Here is a 12,965-nt window from a genome sequence, read left to right as displayed (position 1 = left end):
AGATGACCCCTAAAAATGTATGAAGACATTGATGTCAAAGGTGGTATATGAAGATATTCTCATTGAAGACTATAACAAGAGAAGACATCGCATGAAGCCTATGGAGCTTGAAGACTCAGATCTTTCGTAGTTCTTTTTCTTCTTTATTGAGTCATAGGAACCACCGTACTGTTAAGTGGGGTCCAAGAGAACCAGTCAGAATGACTGAAGTGATGCTTAACCAAAACCTATGTCTTCGAGTGAAGACTATGAGAGCAAATCTTGTCCAGAGTCGGACAAGTCAGCTTTGCTTGTAGCCCAAGTAAAGTTGCCGTGTGTGTTTGAAATCTGACCGTTGGAACACGTGTCAGTTCCTTAGTGACCCAGGGTCATTTCGGACAAATCAGGTCGGGTTGCTTAGTGGCTATAAATAGCCCACCCCCTACAACCATAAATGGTTGGCTGCTCAGAGTTAAAGTACGGCTTTTGTCGTTTGAGAGCAACCCACCTCGAAGCCTTTGAGAGAGAATTCCTTGCGAGGATAAAGCCCTAACCACCCATAGCCAAAGAGTGTTAGGCATCACTTAAGTCTTCTTGTCTGTGTGATCTGAAGACTTATTACACTTGAGGATTGTGAATCCTCCAGCCGGTTAGGCGTCGCGTTCTGGGCATCCAAGAGACATTGTGGATCACCGGTGAACGAAGTCTGTGAAGGTTTGGGAGTCTACCTTGAAGACTTACCAGAGTGATTGGGCGAGGTCTGTGTGACCTTAGCTCAAGGGGAATACGGTGAGGACTGGGTGTCCTGAGCTGCGTGTTCAAGACTGGGTGTCCGGGACTGTGTGTCCTCAGGTTTAAATACCTAGCCGCCCTAACCAGACGTACAGTTGTCACAGCAACTGGAACTGGTCCAACAAATTATTGTCTTCAACGAGTCACTGGTTTCATCCTTCTCTCCCCTTTACTTACTGTTGGTCCTTGTGAAGTCATTGTATGATTGCACTATGTTTTGTCTTCACTGAGTGACTGCGTGTTCTGTTTGGCTTCATAATATCTTCCTACCTGATCCTTACTACATTGCTACTATTAGTCATTGTGCTTTCACTTCATTGAATACTTGACTATGGTTTGCCTAGTGTAGTCTACCTTCCGCTGCATGGTAATATGTTTATTTATATCGTTTGTCTTCGAAACTTCCACGTTTTGAAGACTTTCATAAAAATCGCCTATTCACCCCCCTCTAGTCGATATAACGCACTTTCAGATTCGATAGGCACGATCGTAGGCGGCTCGGAGTCCGTGGCCAGAGACGAATCCAGTGGTTCGGCAACACGGCTCTCGTAAGGGGTGAAGTCAGTATCCGGCTCCATCGCCACTGAGAGTGTGGCCTCCATGGCGGGGTCTATCCACCCGTCCTCGGATGGCGCAATTTGCTCCGGATTAAGGGCCGGAGTAGTTGCACGTATGATCTCCCGAACACTGTCTGACGACAGAGTTACGTCATGCTCGTCGTGATTGTGCAGCGCACCTGACATGGGCTCGAATCCGTCGAAGATCAAGTCTCCGCGGATGTCGGTAGTGTATTTTAAGTTTCCGAACCTGACCTGATGGCCAGGGGCGTAGCTCTTGATCTGCTCCAGATGGCCAAGCGAGTTGGCCCGCAATGCGAAGCCGCCGAATACGAAGATCTGTCCAGGGAGGAAAACCTCACCCTGGACTGCATCGTTATCGATGATCGAAGGAGCCATCAAGCCTTACGGTGACGGCACAGTGGAACTCTCAATGAAAGCACCAATGTCGGTGTCAAAACCGGCGGATCTCGGGTAGGGGGTCCCGAACTGTGCGTCTAAGGCGAATGGTAACAGGAGGAGGGGGACACGATGTTTACCTAGGTTCGGGCCCTCTCGATGGAGGTAAGACCCTACTTCCTGCTTGATTGATCTTGATGATATGAGTATTACAAGAGTTGATCTACCACGAGATCGTAGAGGCTAAACCCTAGAAGCTAGCCTACAGTATGATTGTTGTCCTATGGACTAAACCCTCCGGTTTATATAGACACCGGAGGGGGCTAGGGTTACACAGAGTCGGTTACAAGGAAGGAGATCTACATATCCGTATTGCCAAGCTTACCTTCCATGCCAAGGAGAGTCCCATCCGGACACGGGACGAAGTCTTCAATCTTGTATCTTCATAGTCCAACAGTCCGGCCAATGGATATAGTCCGGCTGTCCGAAGACCCCCTAATCCAGGACTGCCTCAGTGTCCATGTATCCTCGTAGACCGAAAGCGGAAGCGTTTAGTAACGCGGTCGATGTAGTCGAACGTCTTCGCGATCCAACCGATCCAAGTACCAAATGCACGGCACCACTGCGATCTACACACGTTCAGTTCGGTGACGTCCCTCGAACTCTTGATACAGTTGAGGCCAAGGGAGAGTTTCCTCAGCACAGTGGTGTGGTGACGGTGATGATGAGGTTACCGACGCAGGGCACTATGACGATATGACCGAGGTGTTAACTGTGGAGGGGGGCGCCGCACACGGCTAGGAACAATTGATGTGTGTGTTCTAGGGGTGCTCTCCCATTGTATATAAAGGAGGTAGAGGGATGGAGGCATCCTAGGGCGCGCCCAATTAGGAGGAATCCTACTTGGGCCCCTAGTCCAATTCGGCCCCCCTTACCATATTTGGACAAGGGGAAAAGGAAGGATGGGGGAGGGGAAGGAAGTAGGAGTCCTACTTCATAATTTCCTTTTCCTCCTCTCCTTTTCCTTTCTCCCCACGTGGCTGGACCTATAAGGGGCGCATCAGCCCCTTGTGTGCTGGTGTGTTCCCTTACTTGGCCCATTAAGCCCATATCTTTGCCGGGGTTTGCCCGGAACCCCTTCCGGTGACCCGGTATCACCCGGAACACTTCCGGTATCCGAATATAGCCTTCCAATATATGAATCTTTACCTCTCAACCATTTTGAGACTCCTCGTCATGTCTGTGATCTCGTCCGGGACTCCGAACAAACTTCGGTACATCAAATCACATAACTCATAATACAAATCGTCATCGAACGTTAAGCGTGCGGACCCTACGGGTTCGAGAACTATGTAGACATGACCGAGACACATCTCCGGTTAATAACCAGTAGCGGAACCTGGATGCTCATATTGGCTCCTACATATTCTACGAAGATCTTTATCGGTCAAACTGCATAATGTTGTTCCCTTTGTCATCGGTGTGTTACTTGCCCGAGATTCGGTCGTCGGTATCATCATACCTAGTTCAATCTCGTTACCGACAAGTCTCTTTACTCGTTCCGTAATGCATTATCCCGCAACTAGCTCATTAGTCACATTGCTTGCAAGGCTTATAGTGATGAGCATTACCGAGAGGGCCTAGAGATACCTCTCCGATACACGGAGTGACAAATCCTAATCATGATCTATGCCAACTCAACAAACACCATCAGAGACACCTGTAGAACATCTTTATAATCACCCATTTATGTTGTGACGTTTGATAGCACACAAGGTGTTCCTCCGGTATTCGGGAGTTGCATAATCTCATAGTCAGAGGAACATGTATAAGTCATGATGAAAGCAATAGCAATAAAACTAAACGATCATTTATGCTAAGCTAACGGATGGGTCATGTCCATCACATCATTCTCTAATGATGTGATCCCATTCATCAAATGCCAACACATGTCTATGGTTAGGAAACTTAACCATCTTTGATTAATGAGCTAGTCAAGCAGAGGCATACTAGGGACACTCTATTTGTCTATGTATTCATACATGTACTAAGTTTCCGGTTAATACAATTCTAGCATGAATAATAAACATTTATCATGATATAAGGAAATATAAATAACAACTTTATTATTGCCTCTAGGGCATATTTCCTTCACTTTTGTCCTACCCTCCCGTGGCAGCGGGTCCATATTGGAAACTAAGGGATATTAAGGCCTCCTTTTAATAGAGAACCGGAACAAAGCATTAACACATAGTGAATACATGAACTCCTCAAACTACGGTCATCGAGTGGGCCCGGTTGTTGTCACTCCGGGGTTGCCGGATCATTACCGTAGTAGGTGACTATAACTTGCAAGGTCGGATCTAAAACATGGATATAATGATGAATTCATAAATGATTCAGATCTGAAATCATGGCACCCGGGCCCAAAGTGACAAGCATTAAGCATGGCAAAGTCATAGCAACATCAATCTAAGAACATAGTGGATACTAGGGATCAGACCCTAACAAAACTAACTCGATTACATGATGAATCTCATCCAACTCCTCACCAACCAGCGAGCCTACGAAGGAATTACTCACTCTCGGTGGGGAGCATCATGGAATTGGCGATGGAGAAGGGTTGATTATGATGAAGAACGAAGATCCCCCTCTTCAGAGCCCCAAACGGACTCTAGATCTGCCCTCCCGAGGAAGAACAGGGCTTGGCGGCGGCTCCATCTCGTGGATCGTGATAATTCTTTCTCCCTGATTTTTTTGAAATAATGTGATTTTATAGTATCGGGGGGTCATCAGTGGGGCCACCAGGTGGGTACAACCCACCTGGGCGCGCCAGGAGAGGGGGGCGTGCCCTGGTGGGTTGTGCCCACCCAGGGACCCCTCTCCGGTGGGTCTTGGCTCCAAAAATTCTTATTATTGGTATAAAAAATCCTCAAAAAGTTTCATTCCATTCCGAGAACTTTTATTTCTGCAAAAAAACAACATCATGGCAATTCTGCTGAAAACATCGTCAGTCCAGGGTTAGTTTCATTCAAATCATGCAAATTAGAGTCCAAAACAAGAGGAAAAGCGTGAGAAAAAGTAGATACGTTGGAGACGTATCACCGGGAAACCTGCATCTCCCCGACCCGGCGGCCTCGCGCCATGCGATGGTCAATCATAGCCGTCGCGCGAGGCCGCCATGCGACGACCAATCATAACCGTCACTCGCGCGGCGGCCCGCCCATCGATCCACGTCACCCACCTCGCCGGCCTCGTCCCTGGCTGCGTCGGGCCGACTGCGTCAGGCTCCTCGGATGCCTCAACTCGGGTGCTGCTGCTTCGTTGGTCGCTCGGGCCTCGCTGCCCGGGCGCCGGCACTGCTTTGGCAGCCCGGGTGCCAGTGCTGACACGCTCGTCCGCACGACGTTCCATGCCGTCCGTCGTCGCCGGCCTCATCCCGGACTCCGCCGCCACCACTCCTCCACCGAGAGGTGTCCCCGACCTAGCGCGCGATCGGCTTAATCACCCGTTCGCCACCGCGATCCGCCCCATCTACGCCGCGCGACCAACCTGGCCCGTTGGTTGCACGCGCCTCCCCAGGTCCTGCAAAGATTGTCCTCGAGTTCAGCGCGCCCTTCCACTGATCGAGCAACGGGCCGCAGCGCCGCCGCCCCGTGGTTCTCCCCGCGGCTGCATCGACTCGTGCGTCGCCGCTACGTCGCCCCTACAGGCTGTACTGCTGCGATAGCGGTCCCAGCCGCCGCCCTGAGGCCGTCCCCGCAGCTGCACCGACTCGCAAACCGCCGTTGCGTCGCCCCTTCGGGCCGCAGTGTCGCGGCCCGCGGTCCCCGCCGCCGCCCCGAGGTCTTCCCGTCGTCGCCCCGACCCGCCTGCCGCCACTACGTCGCCCCTTCGGGCCCTAGCGCCGCGGCCCGCGGTCCACTTCGCCGTCCCCGCGCGTCGACTTCCCGTGGTATACACCGCGTCGTCTTTCTTTGGTGCGGGAACACTACCGTTCGCACCGGTCTTCGTCATGCTGTTGGGTTCTTCGCCTACTTCGAGCACCGCCACCACACTCCTAACCTAGCCGCCACCGCTGCCGTCAGGCCGCCGCCGCAGCCGCTACCTCCGTAGCTGCCGCCACCGCCCGTCCACCCCGTTCGTCTTCGTCTAGCACTAGCCCGTCGCCAGCGTCGCCGTCATCTATCCTGACCACTTCGTCTACCCGGACCACCGTTGGTGACATCGGCCCCGCGCCGATGGACGCCGCAATTGTTGTCGAGTTCTTCTCTGCTGGCCCCTCCGACTTCTTCGACATGGAGCACAACTCGTGCAGGTCCCTCGTCTACGCATGCCCGGTGCTGGCAACACCGATGCGTGCCTTCATCCACGGCGTGTCCCCGGGCCTGGCAAGCCTGGTCGGCGCTTCGTCGACTTCGTCTTCGTCCGTCTACGCATGCGCGGTGCTGGCAACACCGATGCGTGCCTTCGTCCACGATGTGTCCTCGGGCTTGGCAAATCCGCCACGACGTGTCGTCAACAACATCTTCTTCCCGGCGCACCACTACTTCGACACCATTGCGTCCATACTAACTCGGCGCCCCTTGCGCCCGCGGTTCCACGACGACTTCCACGACACCGGCTACTTCGACATCGACCATGACATTCTTCGCACGGCTACCTCGACCACAGCTCCACCACCCATGCTCTCGGCTACATCAGCAAACAGCACAAAGGGCCACCGCCTGCTTGAGCAACCTCGTCGGGTTTCACTCCAGCCACGACTCCGCGATGCATCGACCGTTACGACTGTGGGGGTGTGTCCGTCGGCTTGCCTTTGGATTCTTCTCCAGTCTCACCGTCTGCGTCACTACCTTTGCGACTGCGGGGGGATGTTGAGTATAAGGATTATTAGGAAGTATATGATAGACTAGGATTTGGTCCTGCCTTGTCTTGTACTCTAAGTTGGTCTTTGTACTCTTATATATATACCCACGAGACTCAAGCAATACAATAAACTATTCCACGAATCCTCTCTCTTCTAACAGGTAGTAATGAAAGCAACCCGTCTAGTGCCGTCTAACAAAAACCCACCCTAAGTAGCACAAACCCTTACAGTAGCATCCTTACAAAAGTTAGAAAAAAATACATTCAAATCCATACCATTCATCTAGTTTAACATGAAAACACAGATCTCGCAGCTTTTGTCGATGCAAATAGTACGTGCGGCGGCTCAGTGAGGGGACTGTAATTTCGTGGCAAGAGGAGCTTTACTTCAGGAAAAAAAGGGAGGAAAAGCGGGCCAAGGAGCATAGCAAACGATGATGAGAGTCTCACTGTAAAAAGAAGAAAAAAGAGTAAAAGAGAAAGAAAAAGGAAAAGAAGGAAGGGCAGCAGTGAAACTGCCAAAGCGACGACCCCGTACATGGGGGAGCGGGACGGTCCTCGGGGCGACCAGCGAGCCCACCCTGTCATTTACCCATCAGTGCCACTAACCATTACTACCATCCCTGGTCTGGTCATTAGTGCCCGGCTGCCAGCCTAGCGACCGCCGTGTGTACTCCGGCATCCAATCCCAAGCCCACGCCGCTCGCCCCATTCGCAGCGGCGAGCAGTCGCCGCCGCTCTCATCTCTCCCTCACCCCCCGGCTCGCTCGGCCTCGTCGGTAGATAGAAGGCGAGTGAGCTCGGCTTGCAACGGGAAGCACGCACGCGCCAAGCGAATCAATCCCCGGCCCGTCCTCCTCCGCTTATCCGCGCTGAGGTGAAACCCCCAACCTTGGTTACCCTGCTATTTCACCTGGTTTCTTCTTAACCACCGCCCCCAGCTGCTGCTGCTACTGCTCTAGTTGTAGATTAGTTGTTGTGCTTGGAGCGAATTCGGATTCATCCGTGGCGGCTATTCTACGGGGCCATTCTCTTGTATTAAAAGACCCAAGGGAATGAATGTGTTCAACACTGATGTTTTTTTTCCACCGAGTCAATGGACCATTGACCTAGTCTAGTAGTTTAGTTGTTCTTTTTTTTAGCACATGACTGACAATGGAGTGAATCATCATCAAGTTTTTTAAGATGTCATCAACTTAGCTCTTCTTTCCTTGCTGAGAATGAACAATTTACTAATTCTTACCACACAATGTCCAAATCCCTCTGTACATTTTAAATGCCCTGTATGAACTACTACTATTACATATACTGTACTCATACTCAGGTATTTTCTTCAGGGCCGTCAGGTTGACCACGCTGAGGAGACACTGAGATTTTCAGAGATGGTATGCCCCAACGTTTCTTGGGGATGCCTTCTTCTACTGCTCTGTTTTGCTTGGACGGGAGATGCAGAGTACATGAAGTACAAGGATCCAAAGCAGCCTGTCAACACCAGAATCAAGGACCTTATTGGTAGAATGACTCTTGCTGAAAAAATTGGCCAGATGACGCAGATTGAGCGTTCGGTTGCATCTGCAGACGTCATGAAAAATTACTTCATAGGTACGTTCTGTGACAGCTCCTAGCTTCCTGCAGTAAAGGCTTAGTGCGAGGATGTTGTTCGGTAGCTCACACATGTTTGCTACCCTGCATCCGGAGTAGTTGTTTGGAGGTTAACAGCAGAAAGCTTTAACACCACATAGCTAGAGTCATCACTGTGGCATTGCCATGTCCAAGCTGTGATTATGCAACCTTTTCATCACCCTTAAATGAGGCAATTCAATTTCTAATCCCGAAATTTTATTATGTTCTCTAGGTAGCATCTTAAGTGGTGGTGGGAGTGTCCCTGCTCCTCAGGCCACACCTGCAATGTGGGTCAACATGGTAAATGAATTCCAGAAAGGTGCCTTGGCAACACGTCTGGGAATTCCTATGATTTATGGGATTGATGCTGTTCATGGTAATAACAACGTCTACAACGCCACCATATTCCCTCACAACGTTGGGCTTGGAGCTACAAGGCAACTCTCTAACAATATACATTTTATTTAATGTAAACGCATGGCTGTGTGTGAAACAACAGGCTTCCTAAATGGCCATTTTGTTAAAAATAAAATGACAGTGCTTGGCTGCTTGCCTTGCAATTAAATTCGCTAAAATGTTCAATGAGCATTTCATCTCCATGTGGCAAGTAGCAACATAAATTCTGTCCAGCAAAACACCCAAAGATGGTAAAAAAAATGGGTAGCTATATCTTGGAACGGAATTGTATAACTATTTTATCTCTTTATATATTTTGTTTATTAGGGATCCTGACCTAGTAAAGAGGATTGGCGAAGCAACTGCTCTTGAAGTACGCGCAACAGGCATCCCATATACCTTTGCTCCATGCATTGCAGTAAGCACAATACGGTGTTTTCTTGCTTTATTAGGTGTTACATCTGCAGTGGAACAGTTATGAGTGTACTCTTGGTTCACTAAAAGTTATGTTGATTGGAAATGCTTCTTGTATATATAGGTTTGCAGAGATCCAAGATGGGGTCGATGCTATGAGAGCTACAGTGAAGACCATAAGATTGTTCAGCAGATGACAGATATTATCCTTGGTCTGCAAGGAGAGATCCCAGTGAATCATACCAAAGGAGTTCCTTATGTTGCCAAGTAAGATATTCTTTCTCAGTGTTAATGTATATGGTAGTTAAGATGTGAGCCAATCTGTAGGCATCTGCATTTGATGCATGAAACTGTACTTTGAACTGACAGGTAATCTGCCTAGATGGACATTCTGTTAGTAATTCAACTTTTTATGGCAAGCAGCATTTCCTGCCTAGTGAAATATCTACTACATGGTTCGAGAACAGTTTAGGGATATAATCATTATCAATGTCTTGCAGCTTGAATGCTTTCTATCTTATGTATCAGCTTATGGATTTTTACAGGAATAAAGTTGCTGCTTGTGCTAAACATTTCGTTGGTGATGGTGGAACGCATAATGGAATCAATGAGAACAACACGATCATTGACGTGCACGGACTGCTAGGCATTCACATGCCACCATATTATGACTCCATTATCAAGGGTGTCGCTACTGTTATGGTTTCATATTCAAGCGTTAATGGTGAAAAAATGCATGCCAATCATGATCTAGTCACTGGCTACTTGAAATCCAAACTGCGCTTCAGAGTTAGTGCTAATCTGCAATTTATTTAACATTCCTCTGCTGTTGTCGTAAACTGACTTCAGAATGGTGACGGATTGCAGGGTTTTGTGATATCTGACTGGCTAGGAATAGACAGGATAACCTCACCAGCTGGTGCAAACTATACTTACTCTGTGCAAGCTGGAATAAATGCTGGCATTGATATGGTATTTTTTTTTAGAACACACTTGCTTATTATTATTATTTTGCTAGCTACAAAAAATATGTCTACTTGTTTGTTGTTCAAAAAGTATCTGGTTCCAGATGGAGAAGTGCCCATAACATACCCCTCTACTTTTGATCTGAATTTGTCCGCATAATTAGTTTGGACTCCATTTCTTGCATCTAAGATCACAACCCAAGATCACCTAAATGAAGCCTCATTCTTTGTACTCAACGTTGATTGCCAACCTTAGCCGCGTAATATCAGCTGCTCAGAGGTACTATCTGTAATGTGGTACTGCAACATGAAGTGTTTAGTACCTACTGAGTAGCAACGACTCTGATTTTTAATCGAAATAATCTAGACAAACGTTGGCCCTGCAGTAACTTCTTTCATTCCATTCCAGGTTATGGTCCCTTTCAATTACACCGAGTTCATTGAGGATGCAACATCTCTTGTTAACAAGCGTATCATCAGTATGAGCAGAATTGATGATGCTGTGAGTCGCATCCTTCGAGTGAAATTTACAATGGGCCTCTTCGAGAACCCTTTAGCTGATCTTAGCTTTGCAGATCAGCTTGGAAAGAAGGTTCATGATCTACAACATGTTTTTTAATACTTCTATAAAAAAAGTGTGGAAATATACCTAGAACTAAGTAACTGAGTAATTAAATTTAACAGGAGCACAGGGAATTGGCTAGAGAAGCTGTCAGGAAATCACTTGTTCTATTGAAAAATGGCAACACTCCTAATCAACAATTCCTGCCTCTCCCAAAGAAAGCTAGTAAGATCCTCGTAGCTGGAAGTCACGCTAGCAATTTAGGCTACCAGTGTGGTGGATGGTCAATTCAATGGATGGGGGGAAGTGGAGATATTACAGCTGGTACGTGCTTTCTAATATGCCTTTGGTTGCTCTGGTCCTTGAGTTCATTAAAGACAGAATTTCAATATTTTAGATTACTGCCTGCCAAACTTATACCCTGGTTGGAACAGATGGTTGCTTAGTGAATTCGAATTGTCAATTTTGAAGTATCCCTTCGGAATATTTAAACTGACGTTTATATAATTTTGACGGTCATGATTTTATTCTTTTCAGGAACAACAATCCTTGATGCCATAAAGTCCACCGTTGGTGATGCAACACCTGTAGTCTACTCTGAGAACCCTGATGACAGCTTCATGAAGAACAACGAGTTTTCATTTGCTATTGTTGTTGTTGGCGAGCCACCATATGCGGAAACAGTAGGCGATAACACTGATCTGACTATCCTAGACCCTGGTCCAGACACAATCCGAACCGTCTGTTCGGCAGTTAAATGCGCAGTGGTTGTCGTCTCTGGACGGCCTGTCGTCATTGAACCATATCTTCCTCTGATGGAAGCGCTTGTTGCCGCCTGGCTTCCTGGCACAGAAGGGCAGGGTGTCGCTGATGTGCTATTTGGGGACTACGGCTTCACCGGAAAGCTTTCGTGCACTTGGTTCAAGTCTGTAGACCAGCTGCCCATGAATTTTGGAGACCCACACTATGACCCGCTCTTCCCTTTCGGCTTTGGGTTGGCAGTAAATTCATCACAGGCAGGGTAAATAACTTCATCACTCACACTAGTGAAACAATGCTACAGGCCTAGTTTGAACTACTTTCTGTAATTTGATATCTTTCGTCTTGTTTGCCGTTTCAGGTTCTCGGGCGCCAGAAGCCGCGGAAATAAGAAGGAAATTAGGGTATGGGCCGTGTTGAGTTTGCTACTGTCAATGATGCTAGCTTGGGCATAGGTGTATTTCACCACCAAGCTGCTCTTTTGTAGCAGTAGCATGATCAATCAATCCCCTTGTTAGGGATCCTTGGTCCACATGGATATTATTCCCTGCAGATGGTGTTATGCTAAGCTAGGTCATCGGGTAGATTTGTTGATTCATCAAATTATCTTTGGTTCACGTGATCACGTCTTGTATTTGTTTTTAATCTAGCGATGAGGACAAAGTAGTAAGATTAATTAGAACATGCAAGTCCTGTTGGATAATGAATTACAGCAGTACATTCAGCTTCGAGTTGAATCATTGCACATAAATTTCCTACGAAATTTCATACAGAACTTGATTCCTTGAAAATTCATCGGAAAATCCTTGAACCCAAAGATGGTCTACGATTTACCGCGGAATCTGTCATAACTGTGAGGCAGTAGAGAATACCATGGGCAAGGTGGCGACTCCGACGGACGTCCGTCGGCCGCCACCTTGCAGCGCATCACCTTGTCGAGGGTGTTGCCGCCGAGGTAGCCCCACCGCCGGCCTTCACCGGTCTCCCTGTAGACCGCCACGTCGACGTCGAGCTCCACCCGCCCCGAGCGGCGCCACTCCGACGCCATGCGCTCCCGGAGAGGCGTCGAGAGCCCCACGCCGTCGGCCCTGGCCACCACCTCCACGCCCCTCCCCCAGGGCTCCCGGGAGACGCAGCCGCGCGGCTCCACGCGCGCCCAGCCGAGCGCGACGCCGGAGTAGGTCAGGACCACCTCGGCGCGGTCGGCGCACGTCTTGTTCATGCGCAGCGTGAGGTTGAACGCCGGTGAGACCACGCGGCCGGGCCTGGCCGGGTCGATGCCCTCGTAGCCGGCGACGCCGACGGAGAACGACACGACGTTGGCCTGCTCCATGTAGTACACGGGGAAAAGCATGAGCGCCACCAGTGCAACAGAAAATACCACAAGCAACAAGAGCCTTTCTTTGTCGCTGAACCTCGCCGCCGGCGCGTTGCCCAGCACCGGCGCCTCGTCGTCGTCGTCGCCGCGCGGGTCGGAAGGGATGGCACGGTAGGCGGCCTGCTCCAGGTCGAAGTCCATGCTTCGATCTTGGTTGTCCTGAATCTTTTTTCTAGTCTTTACGATTGAGAGCCCAACTCCTGCATCACGATTCACGAATATATATCGGCCAGGAGTCCCGAGGCAGTCCGTTTGGGCAGCGACGGGATATA

General features: G+C 49.1%; 1 protein-coding gene and 2 pseudogenes across 2 annotated transcripts; 1 reads left to right on the top strand and 2 right to left on the bottom strand.

The window, feature by feature from the left end:
* Nucleotides 1-5,433: 5,433 nt before the first annotated feature.
* LOC147980423 (uncharacterized) lies at nt 5,434-7,308 on the bottom strand (annotated as a pseudogene).
* On the top strand, nt 7,176-12,078 carry LOC125544924 (uncharacterized; annotated as a pseudogene). Its single transcript, XR_015619324.1, has 11 exons — nt 7,176-7,473; nt 7,934-8,198; nt 8,452-8,656; nt 8,943-9,033; nt 9,154-9,296; nt 9,575-9,818; nt 9,897-10,001; nt 10,404-10,586; nt 10,679-10,880; nt 11,094-11,577; nt 11,677-12,078. The product of XR_015619324.1 is annotated as an uncharacterized LOC125544924 (transcript).
* Nucleotides 11,988-12,904, bottom strand: LOC147980422 (uncharacterized). The gene has a single exon (XM_087547647.1). The coding sequence runs from the start codon at nt 12,832-12,834 to the stop codon at nt 12,139-12,141; it is 696 nt and encodes a 231-aa protein (XP_087403773.1). The 5' UTR covers nt 12,835-12,904; the 3' UTR covers nt 11,988-12,138.
* Between the last annotated feature and the right edge of the window lie 61 nt (nt 12,905-12,965).

Source organism: Triticum urartu, chromosome 3A, assembly GCF_056163025.1.
Source record: "Triticum urartu cultivar PI428250 chromosome 3A, HENAU_Tu73, whole genome shotgun sequence".
Lineage (NCBI taxonomy): Eukaryota > Viridiplantae > Streptophyta > Magnoliopsida > Poales > Poaceae > Triticum > Triticum urartu.
Note: the sequence above shows the minus strand (reverse complement) of the source record. Positions and strands in the feature narration are given on the sequence as shown.

Bases quoted from the DNA above. Each gene is read 5' to 3' on its own strand.
- LOC147980422 (XM_087547647.1), bottom strand. From the start codon at position 12,834: ATGGACTTCGACCTGGAGCAGGCCGCCTACCGTGCCATCCCTTCCGAC.